This window comes from Oncorhynchus clarkii, chromosome 12 (genome assembly GCF_045791955.1).
Source record: "Oncorhynchus clarkii lewisi isolate Uvic-CL-2024 chromosome 12, UVic_Ocla_1.0, whole genome shotgun sequence".
NCBI lineage: Eukaryota > Metazoa > Chordata > Actinopteri > Salmoniformes > Salmonidae > Oncorhynchus > Oncorhynchus clarkii.
The window spans coordinates 85,455,578-85,480,022 of NC_092158.1; the positions used below are offsets into that span (position 1 = coordinate 85,455,578).

At 41.2% G+C, this 24,445-nt stretch overlaps 1 protein-coding gene across 1 annotated transcript in view; it reads left to right on the forward strand.

Annotated features, from left to right (window-relative positions):
• The window catches only part of LOC139421552 (uncharacterized), a 112,116-nt gene that overhangs the window by 47,926 nt on the left and 39,745 nt on the right, over positions 1 to 24,445 (forward strand). The window contains exons 3-4 of the mRNA XM_071172570.1: positions 21,977 to 22,038; positions 23,222 to 23,518. Coding sequence (XP_071028671.1) covers positions 21,977 to 22,038; positions 23,222 to 23,518 — 359 coding nt within the window. The remainder of the gene's footprint in view (positions 1 to 21,976; positions 22,039 to 23,221; positions 23,519 to 24,445) is intronic.

Genomic DNA, 24,445 nt, shown 5'->3' on the forward strand with positions numbered 1-24,445 from the left:
GCTTCTTACGAAGCCAGTCCTTCGTTGCCCGGGCAGTGTGTTTGGGATCATTGTCATGCTGAAAGACCCAGCCATGTTTCATCTTCAATGCCCTTGCTGATGGAAGGAGGTTTTCACTCAATCTCACGATACATGGCCTCATTCATTCTTTCCTTTACACGGATCAGTCGTCCTGGTCCCTTTGCAGAAAAACAGCCCCAAAGCATGATGTTTCCACCCCCATGCTTCACAGTAGGTATGGTGTTCTTTGGATGCAACTCAGCATTCTTTGTCCTCCAAACACGACGAGTTGAGTTTTTACCAAAAAGTTATATTTTGGTTTCATCTGACCATATACAATTCTCCCAATCTTCTTCTGGATCATACAAATGCTCTCTAGCAAACTTAAGACGGGCCTGGACATGTACTGGCTTAAGCAGGGGGACACATCTGGCACTGCAGGATTTGAGTCCCTGGCGGCATAGTGTGTTACTGATGGTAGGCTTTGTTACTTTGGTCCCAGCTCTCTGCAGGTCATTCACTAGGTCCCCCCGTGTGGTTCTGGGATTTTTGCTCACTGTTCTTGTGATCATTTTGACCCCACAGGGTGAGATCTTGCGTGGAGTCCCAGATCGAGGGAGATTATCAGTGGTCTTGTATGTCTTCCATTTCCTAATAATTGCTCCCACAGTTGATTTCTTCAAACCAAGCTGCTTACCTATTGCAGATTGGGTCTTCCTAGCCTGGTGCAGGTCTACAATTTTGTTTCTTGTGTCCTTTGACAGCTCCTTGGTCTTGGCCATAGTGGAGTTTGGAGTGTGACTGTTTGAGGTTGTGTGCAGGTGTCTTTTATACTGATAACAAGTTCAAACAGGTGCTATTAATCTGTTGCGACTCTAGGGGCAGTATTTTCATTTTTGGAAAAAAATGTGAGTATAACAGAACTGATGTTGCAGGCGAAAGCCTGAGAAAAATCCAATCCGGAAGTGCCCCAGGTTTTGAAAGTGCTGCGTTCCAATGACTCCCTATTGAGCTGTGAATAATGTGTCATCAACGAGCTTATGCTTTCTACGTATTCCCCAAGGTGTCTACAGCCGTGTGACGTAGTTTTACGCATTTATGTTGAAGAATTGCCGTAGGCGGCTACATTGCGTAAGTGGTCACACGGTGGCTCCGAGAGAGATTCTCGCGTAAAATACAGAGGTAGCCATTACTCCAATTGGTCCTACTGAAAAACTAATTGTCCCGATGGATATATTATTGAATAGATATTAGAAAAACACCTTGATGATTGATTATAAACAACGTTTGCCATGTTTCTGTCGATATTATGGAGCTAATTTGGAATATTTTTCGGTTTTGTGGTGACCGCAATTTCCGGGCGATTTCTCAGCCAAACGTGAAGAACAAACGGAGCTATTTCTCCTACAAAAATCATTTTTTGGGAAAAAATGAACTTTGGCTATCTACCTGGGAGTCTCGTGAGTGAAAACATCCGAAGTTCATCAAAGGTAAACGATTTCATTTGATTGCTTTTCTGATTTCCGTGACAAGGTTGCCTGCTGCTAGCAAGTCATAATGCTATGCTAGGCTATCGATAAACTTACACAAATGCTTGTCTAGCTTTGGCTGTAAAGCATATTTTGAAAATCTGAGATGACAGGGTGATTAACAAAAGGCTAGAAGCCAGACAAGCAATCAAATTAACCTTTTACCTTTGATGATCTTCGGATGTTTTGACTGACGAGACTACCAGTTAGACAGCAAATGTTCCTTTTGTTCCATAAAGATTATTTTTATACCCAAAATACCTCCATTTGTTGGTCACAATAGGTTGAGAAATAGCGGTCACAACAACGCCGAAAAACATTCCAAATTATATCCATAATATCGACAGAAACATGGCAAAGTTTTTTATAATCAATCCTCAAGGTGTTTTTCAAATATCTTTTCGATAATATATCAACCGGGACAATTGGCTTTTCAGTAGGAGCAAGAGGAAAAATGACTACCTCTGTCTTTTACGCAAGAATCACTCTGAGAGCCCTCAGCTGGCCACTTACGCAATGTAGTCGTTTACGCTCATTCTTCAACATAAAGGTGTGAAACTACGTCTAAAGGCTGTAGACACCTTAGGGAATACGTAGAAAAATGAATCTGGTTGATTTCCCTTTCAATGGCCAATAGGGATGCATAGGAACACAACGGTTTCAAAATAAGAGGCACTTCCTGATTGGATTTTCCTCAGGGTTTCGTCTGCAATATCAGTTCTGTTGTACTCACAGACAATATTTTGACAGTTTTGGAAACTTTAGAGTGTTTTCTATCCTAAGCTGTCAATTATATGCATATTCTAGCATCTGGTCCTGAGAAATAGGCCGTTTACTTTGGGAAATTGATTTAATAAAGGTATCAGTAGTCACTTCAATTAATGCCACTTTAACCGGTACCAGGCTACCTTTGTGAGACTTGTGGGCGTCGTAGAACAAATGGAAAACACCATTGTGTTAATGCTGTTTATGAGAGTCTCATCTTGTAGCCAATCCGTTGGGACGCTATATGATTTTCGGGATGTCTACTCCTCTGACAAACATCGCTGTATACAGCACCAGTACGTTCCGGATGTGGGTGGGGCTATGTTTACATAAGGATGCTTTATTTAAACTCACAAAAGCTCTGACGAAGGCTGTGAGGCCGATACGTAAAGCTTATTAAAGAGCAGTAATAGTATCAAGAGCAGTGTGTGGGTTTCTTCTTTCTTCTCATGTTGTTCAACTGTTACCATGCACCTGCAAAAAAGATAGCTCAGATGTGCGAGTGCCTTTTTGAACTGTGAAGAACATGTCAAATAAAACATTTTCATTTAATGCACACTGTTCAACCCCCCTACACACATTTACAGTATATTACATATGTGGTGTTTGAGTCCACTGCACTCGAGGTTTATAAAAGCCTGGAAAAGTGTGTGTGTAGGTGAAAACAAGTAAAAATGTAACAAAAATATTTGCTGTGTGCCTTCACTCTGTCTTCCTCCTCCCTGGGCCTGCTTTTTCAACACAGCACCAAGAACCTGTCTGTCTTCCTCCTCCCTGGGCCTGCTTTTTCAACACAGCACCAAGAACCTGTCTATCTCCCTGCCTGTCTCCCGCTTTTCTCAAACTCTTTACCCTTTGTAGTGTGTGAAACTACACAATATCTTGCGGGAACCTGCACAATGTTATTTTAATACATTATTTCGATACATTGTAAACAATTCAGTATTTTCCCCACACAAATTGGGGGAGCGAAACAACAAATAAATAGCTTTGCATGTGTGGCTCCTTACAACAATCAATCAGTATGGCAAAAAGGAGAGATAAGCTAGTGTGGAGAGAAGCTAGTGTGGAAGGAGCATCTTCCACTTTCTGAATATGAGGATCATGTCTCTGTCAATTTGGAGTCTGACAGTGAGTTGGAAGAAGAGGATGAGATTGACCCTCAGCCAGCCCCAGGACCAGCCTGTCAGCAACCAGCTCATCAGCAGCCTGCAGGAGGAGAAATATGGATGTCAAAACATTTATAAAATGAATGGTCTTCTTGCCCAAGGAATGAGCCACCCCTCATGGCTGCCAATGTGATAAGGATGTAACCAGGGCAGACGAGGATGGTGGTTACTCATGTGCAGGACATAATGTCTTCTTTTGAACTGTTCATCCCAGACACCATCCAGAAAATCATTCTGGACTGCACTAATCTGGAGGGAAGGTGTGTTTTTGGGGAGAGATGGAATGAGATGTACCAAACTCATTTAAATGCATACTTTGGTGTTCCCATCCTTGCTGGTGTTTTCAGATCCAATGGGGAATCCACAGAATACACTGGCAGATACGTTTTCCATGCAACAATGTCTCTGGAAAACTTCCACATTATTTTCAGGATTACCCACTTCAAAAACCCGAAACACCAGACCAGCTCGGCGGCAGAGAGACAAGCTTGCTGCAATCAGGTCAGTGTGGAACAATTAGGTGGACTGCCTTCCCCTGTTTTACAACCCTGGGCCCAACAGTACTGTTAATGAGCAGCTTATGCCATTTAGTGGCTGCTGCCTCTTCAGGCAGTACATACAGTACCATCTAAACCCGAAAAATGTGGAATCAATATCTGAGCTGTCTGTGATGCTGCTTCATCATATGCGTGGAACTTGTAAGTGTATAAGGGAAAGTCAGATGGAGGAGCCCATGAGAAGAACCAAAGGATGCGGGTTGTCCTGGACGTGACACAGGGACTCTGGCCACAACATCACGTGATAACTTTTTTATTTCGCACAAGCTGGGACAGAATCTCCTGAAGAGGAAGCTGACAATGGTAGAAACACTACCTCAACTGTTGAATATACGGAACAGCCCTATCAATTCCTCTAAGTTTGTGTTAACGGCCGACACGTCCCTAGTGTTCTACGTGCCAAAGAAAGGCAAAAATGTGGTACTTATGAGTACGCTGCATAGGGATGGGAGAATCTGTGGCCAGGAACATCAAAAACTAGAAATCATAATTCATTACAATGCCACAAAAGGAGGGGTGGACAATTTAGACAAGCTGGTGACTGGGTGCAGCTGCAAAAGAAGAACCCCACACTGGCAACTTGAGATATTCAACATCTTGGACATCTCGACGTACAACGCAATTGTCATCTGGATGGCGTTGAACCCAGATTGGAACAGAGGGAAGCTCCAGAAGTGACAGCTCTTTCTCGAGGAACTGGGCAAGGCATTGGTAAGACTGAGGTGGAGGAGGCAACATATCCCAACGACCCTCGTGAGGAGGATTCAGGAGGAGGATTCTGGTTCCCCATCTGCCAAACCCACAGAACCAACAACTCCAATACCTGAAGTAAGTGTGAGGGATTTTGCATGTGTGTATGTCTGACTCTCCTACCTTGACCTGCTGTAACTATATACGTATGTGAGTGAGTGAGTGCAATGTTAGTAGAATTCCTCAACTAAGTGTTTTCATCATTCTAGATTGCAGCTGGTAGCAACAAGAAGAAGCACTGTGATGTGTGTGGACCCAAGAAGGACAGGAAGACACAGTACACATGCATCAAGTACAAGAAATGCATTTGCAACACACACAAACTATGTCCCTCATGTGGTGTGTAGCCTGGCTCTAATTTGTGTTCAATGGGGCTAATTTATCATTTCCATAAAACATTGTATGTAAAAAAATGTGGAACGAACAAGCTTTTATTGCTAAATGTGATCTAGCATAGGTAAATGGCAAATATTAACAATGTATGCTGTCTGTATTGCTGGTAATTGATATAAGTCAACATCTAAGTATTAAGAATGAAGTATTTTTATGTAAATTGTTGTGGCTATATTGTTTTAAAAACCGAATAATGTTGTGGGTCCATCAGACCTGCGAACATTGGATGAATAACAAAAACATGAACACCACACAAGGGTTAACCATCATGGCTACCACAGCATTCTGCAGTGATACACCATCCCATCTGGTTTAAGCTTAGTGGGACAATCATTTGGTTTTCAACAGGACAATGACCCAGAACACACCTCCAGGATGTGTAAGGGATATTTGACCAAGGAGGAGAGTGATGGAGTGCTGCATCAGATTACCTGGCCTCCACAATCACCCAACCTCAACCCAATTGAGATGGTTTGGGAAGAACGCTGAGTGAAGGAAATGCAGCCAACAGGTGCTCAGCATATGTGGGAACTCCTTCAAGACTGTTGGAAAAGCATTCCTCAAGAAGCTGGTTGACTGAATGCCAAGAGTGTGCAAAGCTGTCATCAATGCAAAGGGTGGCTACTTTGAATAATCTAAAATGTATTTTGATTTGATAAACACATTTTTGGTTACTACATGATTCCTTGTGTTATTTCATAGTTTGATGCCTTTACTATTATTCGTCAACTGTGGATAGATGGTAACATTCACGCAAAACTGAAAGCGTAAACTACTGCATTTAACCATGGCAAGCTGACTGGGAATATGGCAGAATACAAACAGTGTAGTTATTCCCTCTATCTTAAACTGACAGATTTAGATTGTTGTATTATGTTAATTACATTGACTCACAGGTCAATCGATTAAGGATTTTAAAGGGGTACACACACATTTACCATCATGAGTAAGAAACTGAAAAATATTTAAATCAAACCCTACTTCATTGATAGAAAACATTTGTAACAGAAAATAAATGATTTGCAGTATGGATCAGATGAGAGAGGTTATTACCACTAAATAAATCAGTTTATCTTGTTTGTTCAAGCCTAGGCAGCGAAGGGTTGGATCTGGAAGACCTTAAGCTGAGACTTAGTAGTTTGGGGAGGCCTGAACAAACAAGACTTACTGGCACAGACAGACAGAAAACACAGGTATAAATACACAGGGGATGATGGGGAAGATGGGCGACAAGTGGAGGGGGGTGGAGTCAATCACAAAGACAGGTGATACAGATCAGGGTGTGACATTTCAGGTGTTATGGCAACTTTGATTTGATCTCTATTGCTATTCAATATCACTCTTTTTGAATAAGGAATGAAATGATGGATAAGATGTAAAAAGTATATCCTACGCTGCATTGTGTAATAAATGGTAAGACAATGGAAGTGATAGGTGTAGAACCTACAGGAGATAAGGTTAATAGCCCAGTGCCAGCTATGGCCAACCTCCAGAGGGCGAGCTATGCAAACTTACTTCCCTTCCTACTCTGTATATAAAGCAGCATGTTGCCAACTCATCATTCAACTCATACAATAGTTACTAGAGTTATATGGCATTTCAGAAACCAGATTATGAATACCTGTGGGTTTGTTATTTTTTACACTAGCGTGAATGTTGGGTGAGTATGAAGCCAGAACATTTTCACCAGGAAAGTTACATTTGTTGAATTAATAATTTATTGAATGACCGCCGTAATGTTTGCAGGAGTTTGCTGTGATGAGATGGATCAGTCACCTTCTCACACAACTGAAAGGCCAGTTCACCCTGACTGAGGACGTCTCCACAAGCACCCAGTTCGTAGAGGCCAAGAGTCTGAGATCAGAGGACTCTGCTGTTTATTATTGTGCTCGAGACACACCGCTGGGGCAGCTGCACCAAAACCACCCAGTCAAAAGTATGCCACAAATGCACACGCAATACCTCTGTGGCCCACCTAGGGGTCACTGCCCCTTCTTAGAGTTCCACTGTTCTACAGTATGATGTCCCAATACTGTACTATAATATGTAACACTCCACATTCTTACAAATTCTCTTTCATATTCCTGTAGTGCAAAGAACATTTATTTTACAATCTAAAGAGATGATGCACAACTCACTCTTTAAGTATAATTATACATGCTCATCTGTGCACGCTATCCTTAATCCACAACGGACGGTCAAAATGGATTGGCATTTCTTCATATACATTTGGATTATAAAATCTGACAAGATCAACTCTACTGGATGAAGACAAATTTCCAAGGTAAAAATAAGATAATTTATTGAATCAGAGAGATTTGTGATGACTCCAGGGAAATATGACAGGAAGATAGATGTCTTGGTCTCTGGTGTGTGGAGAGGTTTTTGTATGGGTGTGTGTCATCGTGATAACAACGGGGGCACAGTGTTACAAACCATAACAAAAACCACTGTAGTGGAAATGGCTACCTACTTCATCTCATACGCAATTACAAGATAAGCATTTAAACATCTACTCCAACTTTTGGATTCCGACAACAGAATATATTTGTTTTAAATTAAAAAAGCAGTATTTTTAAATTTAAATAAGAACTAAAAATTAACTTAATCACTGTCTATAAAACTGTCCCAGCAAAGTTCTTTAATCCTTGCTATGATCAAAATGCCTGACAGAGCAAAATCTGAAAGCCCAAACTAATAAAATAGATTTTAATAAGTAGTTAAACATAATTTGACATACTGTTCATCAGATCAAAATCAATAGATCATGTTATGGTTGTTGTGAAAAGTTGCACATGTTTATTCCAGCTTTGGTTTTGCATAGAGTGGTGGGGAGGTTTTTGTACAGGGTTAAACCACTGTGTCATATAGCGGGTCACAATGATACAGTCCATGACAAAAACCTACCACTTCTACCAAGCACAGAGTGTGAGAGTGCTGACACCTAAGGAACACAGACATATACATTCTGATTATCTATAGGCAGTTAACCTACACGTGCTGGTACATTTATACACATTATCAACTCAAACAAATGTCCATACTCTTTAGGCCTACTTCAGACAAGAAAAACATTAAAACCGACATACACCGAGGAACAACTATTTTTATATACACTGTAAATCATGTGATCTAAAAAATTTGCTTAAATTGAACTTCAATGGTTGTTGTAAATGACACAGAATTGGAAAAAGACATTGTGCACATGGAGACATTGGAGGTTTCAGTGAGTTTAACGGAGGATTCTGTGGCTGTATGTAACATGGGTTTTTGTAATGGTGTGAGTCACTGTGTACGGGAATGGCCACAGTGATAAACATCAATACTAAAACCCCTCCATGGACATGAGGGTTGGCAGGATGGTACTGTCTGCACACTGACTTCACTCTGGACCCATATGGGAGATCATTTCACTGCTATGAAATTGAATGGTCAAATTCTCATCTTCATTTTCTCCATTCCAGTATTGGTTGCTATTCTACTATTGTGTCCAATGTTTCTGATTTCATACTGATTCCTACTCTGCTGTTTTTAGCCAAAATGTTGTATGACAACCATGTTTGTTTTTCTGACATGCCTGTCCATATAAATATACAATGTAGCACCCTTTAAAGGTGGTCAGTCCTGACATTTCAGATGTAACAATCATGGTTATGACGTTGTCCAGACATATAGCTTTATTTACAGGAGGTATCAAATGCCAAGTCTCCTATTATAGTCATAATAAATACTGCCTTAGTCCAAAGAGTATTCCATCTACTGTAACATCATTTAGAAACATTCTATATCGCCAACTACTGATATACAGGTATAGCGATGCACTCCATCTGAGTTTAGTTGGTAGGCTACATCAAGGATTGATTGATGATGATGCTTTTATGTTTCCTCCATAAAGACGTTGAAACCACATTGTTCATAATCAATTGTTGGGAAACAGTGTTGTACAGAACTCAACAGATGCTTCCTTTTGATATTGAGAGAAAAGGCATCGATGTCTGATGTTTCACACAGCCACCCTCACGACAGTGTAAATTCCCAGTCTAGACAGGAGAGGGGTTTTTGTACAGGGATGTATCACAGTGCAGAATAACGGCCACAGTGATATAGCCCATGACAAAAACTCTTCCCCATTGATGCAGATGCTGGAGTTAGAGTGTGTGTTAGGGCAGAAACTAGGTGAAAAGCTTAGTGTGTGTTTCTCATACGTTTGGTTCACCATGGTTGATATATTCATAGGTAGTTACTGTATCTTTAATTATACTGTTTTATCAACATATTTATCACCTGTTAATTATGGAGAAACATTTATCGATGAGAATTGGACATAAAGTTGGTATGAAGTGGAAAACCAGTTTATGCATAAACATGATTTCCAATTCTATTATGATAGATTTTTTAAGGTTGATTGTTAATGAAAGTTTATTGGGGGGAAACTATGGTGTCAATGTTGGAGATAAAATAACAAATGGTTTTATTGAGGGAGTCGCTATGTGGCATGAGATTTTGTACTGGCATGTATCACTGTGTACACTGGGAGCCACAATGATATACACCAGAACAAAAACCTCATCACAAGTGGTTACCTCTCATGACAGATCATACTGGAATGTTCAAAATACACCTTATATTTGACCTTTATTTAACTAGACAAGTCAGCTAAAAACAAATTCTTATTTCAATGACAGCCTAGGAACAACCATTGAATTCTGTCTGCACTTTTAAACATTCTCACATCGAATCTCGCATTTTTTTTTAAATATTATGTTCATGACTTTAATCATCAGATTTGGAAAAACAATGAATTGTCTGGACTTAAGAAAGTAACATATTGACATTTTAAAGTAAAACTATTTGTCACATATAGATGTTTCGACAAATGTCAAATTTTCACTGCAAATGAAGAAAAAAAATCGCATAAATACATTATCCTTACTGTGAGAGCATTTGACGTGGGTTTTTGTAATGATGTGAGTCACTGTGTATGGGGGCAGCCACAGTGATACACACCACTACGAAAACCTCAGCCCATGTACTGGTCATGGCAGCACATACTTACTGAAACCTCAACAGCCTCTGTGCCAAGTGACTGCTTAGCGGACTGCTTATAAGACAAAACCTGGCCCAATACAAAAATATGTAGTGCCGATTTACTGATTACAAATACTGATATTCAACTGTGCATTACACAGACCTTATACCATAGTTATACATACTTTTAAACATACTTATTGTTTTCTTTAGTTACAGTGGAAGTTGGAAGTTTACATACACTTAGGTTGGAGTCATAAAAACTTGTTTTTCCACCACATTTCTTGATAACAAAGTATAGTGTTGGCAAGTTGGTTAGGACATCAAATTTTTAGGACAAGTAATTTTTCCAACAATTGTTTACAGACAGATTATTTCACTTATAACTCACCGTATCACAATTCCAGTGGGTCAGAAGTTTACGTACACTAAGTTGACTGTGCCTTTAAACTGCTTGGAGAAATGTCTTCTGGTCTGGTGAAACAAAAATAAAACTGTTTGGCCATAATGACCAGGAAAAAAGGGGATGCTTGCAAGCTGAAGAACACCATCCCAACCGTGAAGCACGGGGGTGGCAGCATCATGTTGTGGGGGTGCTTTGCTGCAGGAGGGACTGGTGCACTTCACAAAATAGATGGAATCATGAGGAAAGGAAATTATGTGGATATATTGAAGCAACATCTCAAGACATCAGTCGGAAAGTTAAAGCTTGGTTGCAAATGGGTCTTCCAATTGGACAATGACCCCAAACATACTTCCAAAGTTGTGGCAAAATGGCTTAAGGACAACAAAGTCAAGGTATTGGAGTGGCCATCACAAAGACCTGATCTCAATCCTATAGAAAATTTGTGGACAGAACTGAAAAAGCGTGTGCGAGCAAGGAGACCTAGAAACCTGACTCAGTTACACCAGCTCTGTCAGGAGGAATGGGCCACAATTCACCCAACTTATTGTGGTCAAGGTCGTGAAAGGCTACCCAAAACGTTTGACCCAAGTTAAACAATTTAAAGGCAATGCTACCAAATACTAATTGAGTGTATGTAAAATTCTGACCCACTGGGAATGTGATGAAAGCAATTAAAGCTGAATTAAATCATTCTCTCTATTTTTCTGACATTTCACATTCTTAAAATAAAGTGGTGATCCTAATTGACCTAAAACAGGGAATTTGTACACGGATTAAACGTCAGGAATTGTGAAAAACTGAATTTAAATGCATTTGGCTAAGGTGTATGTAAACTTCCAAATTCAACTGTTGTCACATTCTGACCATCGTTCGTGTGTGTTTTCCTTGTTTTAGTGTTGGTCAGGACGTGAGCTGGGTGGGCATTCTATGTTGGATGTCTTGTTTGTCTATTTCTATGTCTGGCCTGATATGGTTCTCAATCAGAGGCAGGTGTTAGTCATTGTCTCTGATTGGGAACCATATTTAGGTAGCCTGGGTTTCACTGTGTGTTTGTGGGTGATTGTCCTTAGTGTCCTGATGTCATTGTTCTGTGTTAGGTTACACAAGTATAGGCTGTTTCGGTTTTCGTTAAGTTTATTGTTTTGGTAGTGTTTGTGTTTAGTGTGTTACTTCATTAAACATGGATTGCAATAGACACGCCGCATTTTGGTCCGACTCTCCTTCTCACCAAGAAAACCGTTACAACTGTATGACACAAGGTAACTACAACTGTAATATCAAAATACCAATGGGTCGACACTTTTCTTAGCTGAGCTACGCCGATCTGAAAATATTTGCCTATAATTTGCTCAGTCATATTCACAATAAGAGGTAGCAGTGGTAGGTCTTTAATAATTTGTTGAACAAGTAACTAAATTTGCAATAATTGTTTACATTGTCATATCATTTGTCATAAACTGATGTTGATGTATGGATGGACAGAAACATAGATTAACATACAAATGAATGATGATTAAAATAACAGACAAAGTGGGAACATTTTGGCCTTGTGGTAGAACGTATCCACACTGGATATTATTTATGTAATGACAGGAAACCAGCCATGTCATTCACCACACTGAGGGAACAGGTGCTTCCTCATAACATAGGCACACTGACTGAAATCTTTTCTGGACTGAGAGTAGATAGAGCCCTCTGAAACAACCACTATTTTATGAAACTAAGTAATGAAACTAACTAATCTAAGTCAGCAAGCATTCAGACTTTAGCCTCACAGGGTTGGTCTTCAATTGTACTGTCAAAGTTAATCTTAAATATATTTATATCAAATGTTTTTAGTAGGCACAGTTATCCAGAGCAATTAGGTTAAAGTGCCTTGCTCATGGGCACATTGACATACTTTTCACTTAGTCTTCTTGGGGATTTGAACCAGTGACCTTTTGGTTACTGATCCAATTATCTTAACTGCTAGGCTACCTGTCATTCAAATAACAACCAAATTCTTGTTTTTGAGAAAATGTATGCCATTATGTAGCTAGAGTCCACACGCCTGGCACACCACTGAACTCAGTCCCTGAAGGCAAGGATGACAAGTGGCAGATACTGCAGCCTACGGAGTTGGATATAATTTTACTACATGCCGTACAGCTCTGGAACTAGAAAAGTTATGTGGCACTGCAGTGTGATCAAAACAACTGTCACAAAGTGCTAACATGTCCTCCCCCCCTCAACCCACATTATTAGTCAACACACAACACAATATTTGCCATTTCATGTTTGACTGACATTAAGAAGGGCTAGGTATAAGCTAAAGATCTCTTCCCTGCAGTGATGTAGTCAAGTCACTAAACCTTGAGTCCAAGTCGAGTCTCTCGAGTTCGAGTCAGAGTCCTTGAGTTCAAAGTCGAGTAATACGGAATTACAATACTGAAATCGGTATTGCAAATCAGTCAAGCTAATTCAGGACCTACTGTACTGTAACTATGTTGAATTAAGCAAAGGAGAGAGAATTTCTGACAACAAACACACCATTGGTTCACCTCCTACCTCAATAACCGCAATTAGTACGTCACACTTTGTGAGGCAAGTTCAGAGGAGTCCCCATAACCAGCGGTGTCCCACTTGGGTTGGTGTTAGGACCTATCCTCTTCCTGCTCTACATGCTCCCACTTGACCAGATCTACAGACAACACAGTGTCCAATTCCACTGCCACGCAGACGTCACACAGGTGAACATGAAAACAAATCCTGACACATCATCTGCTTTGTCAACATTGTCCAACTGTCTGGAAGAGGTCAAATCTCGGATGCAGAACAACCTCCTCCAACTCAACAGCAGCAAGACATAAGCAATGCTGATAAGCACACCCCAGCAGATCACCAACTCCTGCAGCATCCGCCCTGCCATAGATGGCCACATCATCCCACTCACATCAGTCATCCCTAATTTTGGTGTGAAATTCGACCCGTCTCTCTCCTTCCATGCCCACATAAGTCACTTCTGTAAAATGTCATTCGTTCAACTGAAGAACATTTCCCAATTAAGACTCTCACCACATCTGATGCAGAAAAGCTAATACATGCATTTACTGGGGGGCCTGCCTGCAAATTTAATTCATGAACTACAGCTCATCCAAAACAGTGCCGTAAGGATTCTGACACAAACAAAATAGTCTGCCCCCGTCACGTCCATCCTTGCTGATCTCAAAGGAAAAGAAAATTGTATTTGTCACATAGTGGTCACAAAACAACAGGTACAGTAAAATGATTACTTACAAGCCCATAACCAACAATGCAGTCTTAATTTGGGACAGGGGGCAGTATTTTCACGTCCGGATGAAATGCGTGTCCAAAGTAAACGGCCTGCTACTCAGACCCAGAAGCTAAGATATGCATATTATCAGTTGATTTGGATAGAAAACACTGAAGTTTCTGAAACAGTTTTAATCATGTGTGTGAGTATAACAGAAATGATTTGGCAGGTAAAACCCTGAGGACAAACCGTCCAGATCTCTTTTTTTTTAGGTCACTCTCTTTTCAATGGGTTTTCATTGGGAATCCATGTTTCTAATCAACTTTCCTGCAGTTCCTATCGCTTCCACTGGATGTCAACAGTGAAATTGGTTGAGGTTTTTCCTTTGAGAAATGAAGAAGTAACACCGTTCAGAATGAGGGTAGAGAGAAGTGTACTCTGAAAAAGGTGAGTGACCTGAAATGCACGCTCCACTTTGTTTTCCTCCGATATTGAACACAAATCATCCCGTCTTCAATTTTATCGATTATTTACGTTAAAAAATACCTAAAGTTGTATTAGGAAAGTAGTTTGAGATGTTTGGACAAAGCTTACAGGTAACTTATGAGACATTTTGTAGTCATGTTGCGTGACTTGGAACCGTTGTTTTTCTGGATCAAACGCGCCAAATAAACTGACATTTTGAATATATATCGACGGAATTAATCGAACAAAAGGACCATTTGTGATGTTTATGGGACATTTTGGGGAGCCAACAGAAGAAGCTTGTCAAAGGTAAGGCATGAAATATATCTTTATTTCTGCGTTTTGTGTCGTGCCTGCAGGGTTGAAATATGCTTTTCTGTCTTTGTTTACTGGGGTGCTTTCCCAGATAATAACATTGTTTGCTTTCGCCCGAAAAGCCTTTTTGAAATCTGACACATTGGCTGAATTCACAGCAAGTATAGCTTTAATTTGGTATCTTGCAAGTGTTATTTCATGAAAGTTAAATTTCTATAGTAATTTATTTGAATTTGACGTTCTGCATTTTCCCTGGATTTTGGAAAGGTGGGACACTAGCATCACATATCCCAGAGAGGTTTTAACTTCTTAAGGCTAGGTATCCCGCGGACACCTGTCAACAACATCCGGTGAAATTGGAGGGCGTGCTCAATTCAAATAAATAATAGTAATGTTAAACATTTATGAACATACAAGTATCTTATATCGATTAAAAGCTTAAATTGTTAATCTAACTGCATTGTCCGATGTACAATAGGCTTTACAGCGAAAGTATACCATGTGATTGTTTGAGGAGGGCGCCCCACAACATATTTTTCAACCAGCACAGGCTTCATAAAATCAAAAATAGCGATTAAATAATCACTTACTTTTTAAAAATCTTCCTCTGTTTGCAATCCCAAGGGTCCCAGCTAACACATGAATAGTAATTTTGTTAGATTAAATCCTTCTTTATATCCCAAAAAGTCTGTTTAGTTGGCGCCATCGATTTCAGTAATCCACTTGTTCAACATGCAGACAAAGGAATGGCAAAAAGCTACCGCTAAACTTTGTTCAAACAAGTCAAACTATGTTTCTATTTAATCCTCAGGTACCTTAAAATGTAAATAAACTATAATATTTCATACGGAAAGAAGTATGTTCAATAGAAAAGTAAAATTAGGAAGTGCGTGTCCACAGACTGATTTTCCACTGTGACTCTTTGTACCAAAACTCCAAATTCTTACTAGTTTTGGAAGAAACAAGCCTGATACCTTGAACAAAGACTGTTGTCATCTAGTGGATAGGAATTACAATCTGGCAGCTGGAAATGCATAGGACCCATAGATTTACATTATAAGAGCCTGGTACCTAAAAGAAAAGATTCTGGTTGGTTTCTCTTTGGATTTTCTCCTACCATATCAATTGTGTTATAGTCTCATACATTAGTTAAACCTTTATACAAACTTCGAAGTGTTGTCTATCCAATGCTACCAATTATATGCATATCCTGGCTTCTGGGCCTGAGTAACAGGTAGTTAACTTTGGCCACTTCAGTCAGGTGGAAATTCAGAAAAATAGACCCTAGTTGATTTGTCATATGCACAGGATACAAATGGTACACAGTATAATGAAATGCTTACTTGCAGGTTCACCTATCAACAATACGACAGTAATAAGAATAGGAGTAAGTATGCAAAAAACAAAAGCTCAATGGAATATAAATATAATACAATTAGCAGAAATATAAATTCAAGAAAGGCACAAACAATTTACAGTAGGATATTTACATGTGCTGGGGAGGGTGAGTACGGAGAGAAAGGTGTTGAATTATGCAGTAAGTTTGTGCAATAATTTTACAAGTCCAAAAGCAGTAGTCATGGTTTGTGGGTTTGTGCATATCAAATCAAATCAAATGTCACATGAGCTGAATACAACAAGTGTAGACTTTACCATGAAATGCTTACTTACAATTGCGTTCACAACAAAGCAGTTAAAAAGTATGAAAATTAACAAATAGATCAAAAGAAAATAGTAACACAATATAATATCACAATAAGAACAGGCTATATACAACGAGTACAAGTACCGAGTCAGTGTAGTGGGGTACAAGATAGTTGGGGTGATTGATTATTAAGGGTAATATGTACATGTAGGTTTGGTTAGGTGATTGATTGAAGTATTATCTACATGTAGGTAGGTGGTGAAAAGCAGAAAGTCCGGGAAGCTGTTTAATGAACTGTTCAGCAGTCTCATAGCTTTGTGGTAGAGCTAATCAGGATCCTTTTGGTCCCAGACTTGGCACTCTGGTACGCTTGCCGTTCGGTAGCAGGAAAAAACAGACTGTGTGGGCATGTGAGTGGATGTGTGAGCGAGTGCATGTCTTCAAAGGTTGTGAAAAGTCCATGCAAATAAACTGTTGGTGTAGAGGTGGTCGTCCTGGTTCAGGTGTTCAGCAGTCTGATAGCGTGTGGGTAAAAGTTGTCTCTGAGCCCCGAGACTCAATGCTCCGATGCCGTCTGCCAAACAGTAAAGGCCTGAACAGTCTGTGGCTGGGTATGTGGGGTCCTTGATGATGTTATGTGCCTTCCTCAGGTACCGCTTGAAGTTCATGTACTTAACAGGTGGGAGCACGGCACCAGTGATGGACAGGGACGTCTTCACCACCTGTTGAAGGTCCTTGTGGTCGAGAGTGGAGCAGTTTGCATACCAGGTTGTGATGCAGCCGGTCAAGATGTTCTCAGTGGTGCAGCAGTAGAGGTTGGAGAGTATCCGGGGGGACATGCCAAGTTTCTGCATCTGCCTTTGGAAGTAGAGGAGCTGTTGCTCCTCCTTGACCAGAGTGATGGTGTTGTGTGTCCATGAAGTAGAGGAGCTGTTGCTCCTCCTTGACCAGAGTGATGGTGTTGTGTGTCCATGAAGTAGAGGAGCTGTTGCTCCTCCTTGACCAGAGTGATGGTGTTGTGTGTCCATGAAGTAGAGGAGCTGTTGCTCCTCCTTGACCAGAGTGATGGTGTTGTGTGTCCATGTCAGGTTCTCTGTGATTTGGATGCAGAGGAACTTGAAGTCACTGACTCTTGCCACAGCAGTCCCATCGATGTGGATTGGGCATATCCTTCTCCCTGCTTCCTGAAGTTGACAATCACCTCTTTCTTTTTGCTGATATTGAAGGATAGGTTGTTGTTCTGGAAACGCACTGCTAGGTCTCTTACCTCTTCCCTTGTCTCATCACTGTTGTTGATCAGGCCTACAACCGTGGTGTCATCTGAAAACTTGGTGATGGAGTTGGTGTCGTGTCTGGCCCCGTGTTAAGAGTCAGTGTAGTGGAGGTATTTTTGAGAGTCAGTGTAGTGGAGGAGTTGTTGCCAATCCTCAGCTGTCGTAGCCTGTGGTCTGCCTGTCAGGAAGTCCAGTATCCAGTTGCAAAGGACGGAGTCTAAACCCAGGGCCCGAGCTTGGAGGGAACAATGGTATTGAATGCTGAACTCTAGTTAATGAACAACATTCTCACATAGGTGTTCCTCTTGTCCAGGTGTGATAGAGCTGTATGGATTGTAATGGAGATGTCATCTTGAGTGGATCTGTTGGAGTGTTAAGCAAATTGGAGTGGGTCTAGTGTGTCTGGCATGCTGGCCTTGATGTGTGCCAGCCTTTCAAAGGACTTTATGATGACAGGGGTGAGTGCAACGGGGTCATTTAGGCATGTCAGCTTGGTTTTCTTGGGCACTGGAATGATTGTAGTCTTCTAATTGTTTCTATAGAGACGACCAATTAAGTGATGGTCGGCCATGAATGTTTTTTGGCCTAATGTCTGTGTTAAGCGTTGACCTAGATTATACATATCAAATTCGGGAATGATGGCCACCACTCACGACCAACTACCAGCAAATGTGTGGAAACAAGGAACAGAGATTTTGACCAATGATTGTCAATCCTGTGTGTCACCAAGGTATCACACCCAAAGTATCTGGAATTAAATAGCCCTATGTTAAGGGATTTTTTTTATCAATAATGACTAATTATGTATAGATTTCAATCAGGACTGACTAATCAGAATACTATTATGTTACTGTATAGATGTATGAATTTTATTTTTATCCTAGTACTGAATACAATGTGTGTAAGTATAATCAAGAAGTAGAACAATGACTGTCTGTTCCTTGGTAGAAATGAATGAACTCATCGCCAGACTGGCTAGAATGCTTATCTACACAGGGAGACCTTGGCTCGGGTCATAAATGATCTAAATTAGGAGAGACGATGTAGGAAGGCTTGAGAACTATACAGCCTTTGTACCGGGGTGAAGAAGAGACGGGACAGTTCGAAAACTAATGACGTAATTTTCAGTTTATAACCTGTGGTAAACTGTATCATGTTCAGTACTGTCACGGTTTTCTGTATGAGAAGGAGAGTCGGACCAAAATGCAGCGTGTCGATTGCGATTCATGTTCAATGAAAAAAACACACTAAACACAAACACTACAAAACAATAAACGTAACGAAAACCGAAACAGCCTATACTTGTGTACATACACACAGAACAAGGACATCAAGACACGAAGGACAATCACCCACAAATCCCAACACCAAACAGGCTACCTAAATATGGTTCCCAATCAGAGACAATGACGAACACCTGCCTCTGATTGAGAACCATATCAGGCCAAACATAGAACTAGACAAACTAGACATGAAACATAAAATGCCCACTCAGCTCACACCCTGACCAACCAAAACATAGAAATATACAAAGTAAACTATGGTCAGGGTGTGACAGTACCCCCCCAAGGTGCGGACTCCGACCGCAAAACCTGAACCTACAGGGGAGGGTCTGGGTGGGCATCTGTCCGCGGTGGCGGCTCTGGTGCTGGACGTGGCCCCCACTTCACCTTAGTCTTCCCCCACCTTATCCTCTTCCGTGGCCTCCTCACCATGGCAACTCTTCTCAATGGACAGAGGGACGGCAGCTCGGGACAGAGGGGCGGAAGCTCTGGACAGAGGGGCGGCAGCTCCTGGTCGACTGGCAGATCTGGAAGAGTCTGGTCGACTGGCAGATCTGGAAGAGTCTGGTCGACTGGCAGATCTGGAAGAGTCTGGTCGACTGGCAGATCTGGAAGAGTCTGGTCGACTGGCAGATCTGGAAGCTCCATGCTGACTGGCTGCTCCATGCAGACTGGCTGCTCCATGCTGACTGGCTGCTCCATGCTGACTGGTGGCCCTGGCTGCTCCATGCTGACTGGCGGCCCTGGCTGCTCCATGCTGACTGGCGGCCCTGGCTGCTCCATGCTGACTGGCGGCCCTGGCTTCTCCATGCTGACTGGCGGCCCTGGCTGCTCCATGCTGACTGGCGGCCCTGGCTGCTCCATGCTAACTGGCAGCTTTGGCGGCTCCATGCTAACTGGCAGCTCTGGCGGCTCCTTGCAGACTGGCGGCATCCTGCAGACTGGCAGCTCTATGCAGACTGGCAGCTCTATGCAGACTGGCAGCTCCTTGCAGACTGGCAGCTCTATGCAGACTGGCAGCTCCTTGCAGACTGGCAGCTCCTTGCAGACTGGCAGCTCTGGCTGCTCTATGCAGACTGGCAGCTCTATGCAGACTGGCAGCTCCATGCAGACTGGCAGCTCCATGCAGACTGGCAGCTCCATGCAGACTGGCAGCTCCTTGCAGACTGGCAGCTCCTTGCAGACTGGCAGCTCCTTGCAGACTGGCAGTTCTGAACAGGCGGGAGACTCCGGCAGCGCTGTAGAGGAGGAAGGCTCCGGCAGCGCTGGACATGCGAGGCGCACTGTAGGCCTGATGCGTGGTGCTGGCACTGGTGGTACTGGGCCGAGAACACGCACAGGAAGCCTGGTGCGGGGAGCTGCTACCGGAGGGCTGGGGTGTGGAGGTGGTACTGGAAAGACCGGACCGTGCAGGCGCACTGGAGCTCTTGAGCACCGAGCCTGCCCAACCTTACCTGGTTGAATGCTCACGGTCTCCCTGCCAGTGCGGCGAGGTGGAATAGCCCGCACTGGGCTATGCAGGCGAACCGGAGACACCGAGCGCAAGGCTGGTGCCATGTAAGCCGGCCCAAGGAGACGCACTGGGGACCAGCTGCATAGAGCATAACACGGTGCCTGCCCGGTCTCTCTAGCCCCCCGGTAAGCACAGGGAGTTTGCGCAGGTCTCCTACCTGGCGTAGCCATACTCCCTGTTAGCCCCCCCCAATAAATTTTTGGGGCTGCCTCTCGGGCTTCCTTGCCAACCGTGTTCCCTCATATCGCCAGCTCCTTTCTCCGGCTGCCTCTGCTCTCCTAAGTGCCTCCACCTGTTCCCATGGGAGGCGATCTCTTCCAGCCAGTATCTCCTCCCAAGTGTAACAGCCCTTGCCATCCAAAACGTCCTCCCATGTCCATTCCTCTTTACGCTGCTCCTGCCTGTTGACACGCCGCTTGGTCCAGTTGTGGTGGGTGATTCTGTCACAGTTTTCTGTATGAGAAGGAGTCGGACCAAAATGCAGCGTGTCGATTGCGATTCATGTTTAATGAAAAAAACACACTAAACACAAACACTACAAAACAATAAACATGACAAAAACCGAAACAGCCTATACTTGTGTACATACACACAGAACAAGGACATCAAGACACTAAGGACAATCACCCACAAAACCCAACACCAAACAGGCTACCTAAATATGGTTCCCAATCAGAGACAATGACGAACACCTGCCTCTGATTGAGAACCATATCAGGCCAAACATAGAACTAGACAAACTAGACATGAAACATAAAATGCCCACTCAGCTCACACCCTGACCAACCAAAACATAGAAATATACAAAGTAAACTATGGTCAGGGTGTGACAAGTACTCTCCAGAATAAATGCTGCTGATTGATTTTGAGACTGGTCTCTGTCCATTTTATGCAAATAAGAGCCTTACAAATTCTTAGGAATTGACAGTGTTTCATTTTAATTGGGTATTAAAACATGTAGGAATTTAATTCCTGTAACACCTTATCAGGATTAATAACTATCAAGATGATGCTCAAGATGCTTCCCATACATCAACATTCACAACAGATTGAGAGTGAGCCCCTGTTTTCTCTAAAAGGACAGGAATAAAAATATGCTCACACTTTCATCCAAAGTTAACTTCATGCAACACTTCCGTTTTGATGGGAAGTGCATCTCCCCAGGGAAGGAGCCAACCATCAAGATGCCACAAAATAAAGTTCATGAAGCAATAGTTTGAAATGAATTGGGTTTTTAGTTTAGGGGCAGATAAACAATTATCACTGTGATTACTATTTCGACTACTGGGGGAAAGGGACCCAAGTCACGATAACTTCTGGTAAGTAGCCTTAACATTCAGACCTCAAGAAGTTATTTAATTATTGACACATAACTAGTGACTATTTAGGTTATTTTGACTGATTTTGTACGAAGTACTGGTCAGACCATTCACTGTGACAACTACTTTGACTACTGGGGGAAAGGGACCATGGTGACCGTGTCCACAGGTAAAACAAAAACATATTCTGTTTATTTTTGCATTATTATTGAGGTTGGACTTTGAGTTAAAAGTCCCTCTCTCCTAAAGGCTTGAAATATTTATTTTTGGTCTTCACTTGCGGTAGTTTTTGTGCGTTGCACGTATTGAAAGATTGCACTGTGACAATGCTTTTGACTACTGGGGGAAAGGCACAATGGTTACCGTTTCATCAGGTAAGAAAAAGCATTATGATTTCATCAAATGTGTCAGTGATCATTCGAAAAGTCAAATACATGTGGTTTTTATACAACTCGATTCTAGGCTTCATTTAATCAATTTGCTAAATTCAATTGAGGATCAAAAACAGTAACGGTAGGCCCACTCTATAACAAAGGCATATTCATAATCTGGACAAAAACAACTGAAATTCATTGATGTGATTTTAAAACGAACCTTTAAAAAGTATGATGGATGATATTAAATATCGAACTACATTGGCACAGGTTTTTGTGCATAGCCTGTATTGGTTATTTGCACTGTGACTACCGTTTTGACTACTGGGGGAAAGGGACAATGGTTACTGTTTCATCAGGTGAGACTTTCAATTGAAAATGTCGTAATCTTACAAATACATTTTGAAGCCGTTTATATCCTTCTGCTTTAGGTTATTAAATTAAAGGTTTGTCACTTTTAATCTGCAATGGAATTAAGATACATGTCTATAATGAAGCCTTTTCGAATTAAAGTGTGCCAAACAAACTTAAAGTAAAACATCATAACCTAACATTACAGTAAACGTAAATATCAGAAAGTATACAAAATAATTGTGTTCCTTTTGCGCATTTTGGTTAAGAATGGGAATAAGAGGGTATAGAACCTGGGGAGAATGCTTTTTATACCACTTGTTAAGGTAATTGAACACAGTGCTACGCTGCTTTTGACTCCTGGGGTCAGGGTACAATAGTAACCGTTTCAGGTACGAATCTAATTTTGGTTGATGCAAGGTATAGTTCATAGTGGAAAATGATCGCTTAAATTTAAGGACAAATATTTAATCAATAAAAATATATATGTTTAATCAATCAAAAACGTATATAGCCTACAGTCCTAAATACCTGTCTTTTAACAATGGATATTGTATTTTACGTTTTTGATAACACATTCAACTCGGTGTAACCTATGTGCATGTATTTGGAGTGAACAATATCCTACCTGGTAATAAATCATCATGTATTAAACCGAGCCTACTAAATGAATGTTAAATAACCTGACAATGTAAAATAGAACAGGTCCTTAGAATTGTTAACTATTTTATTTGGTCAGTGTTGGTTGATTTATGTATTTATTTTTTAATGGTGTATTCTATAAAACTGTTGGGCTTTGTGGAGTATTTGTAACACATTATTTATCTTACAGCCTCATCAACTGCTCCGACTTTGTTCCCTCTTGCGCAATGTGGCTCCGGGACCGGAGATATGATGACTCTGGGTTGCATTGCCACTGGCTTCACGCCTGCCTCCCTCACCTTCAAATGGAATGACGAAGGCGGGAATTCCCTGACTGATTTCATTCAGTACCCTGCGGTCCAAACCGGTGGAAGCTACATGGGAGTCAGTCAACTCCGTGTAAAGAGAGCAGACTGGGACAGTAAAAAATTTGAATGCGCCGTGGAACATTCTGCTGGATCAAAGAAAGTACCAGTGAAAAAACAACGTAAGATGTATTTGTTTATCCATTTAATAACATATGTCACTAAAAATAATAATAATAATAATATATTATTGAGTTTAATGTATTTAAATCCATGTAGCCTATTAATCTACTAATTTCGTTAAAAACACAGCCTCAGTGATAATCATAATTTGCGGGTAATTTTATGTTTAGTTTTGTTGAAAGACACATTTTTAGAAATCAAAATATTGTAGACAATAAGTTTATGAAATCTGAATAAGAAAAAGGAAAATTCCACTGCTGAAATGATGGACTATACAGCCTAGGGTACAATCATTTTGATGCCTACATATTACAATTGTTATCAACGCGCATGCAGTAATTTAGTAACACCTAAATCATTTAGTAACACCTAAATTACCTGACACCTTAGGGCAAATTAAACAATAAATGCATTAGTCATTGCTAATTGCTGTTCACTGTAACAATCAACATGTGTGTCACTGTGACCCACTGTAGAATAAACCATTTAGGCCAATTGTATAAACATTGATAGGTGTCAGTCTAGTTGTGGTGAATGTGCTATGGCACTAGGATGAGGGTTGGTTGGAGTGGCTGTAGCTTGCCCCTTTAGTTGCTGACTATTTAAGCCATCTCCCCTAAGAAGACATGCATCAAACAGTGTTGAGCTCTTTTTGCTTTCGTCTGCCCGCATAATTATTCTATGTCCACAGTCTAAGACGGTATATACTTTGATATACACTTTTTAAAAATGAAAGAATATTTACTTGAATAGTACCGATTCAACGTTTGGTAACAGAATGACAGCACAAACATTCTGTTACCAAACTTTGTGTCTTCAATTTTCTTCAAGTAAATGTGTTTTTGTAACATTTTCTGTGGACATTTTTAAAATGAGTCCTTGTGGATAGAGTTGCATGGTTTGTTTAACTTTGCAATCTCTGATTT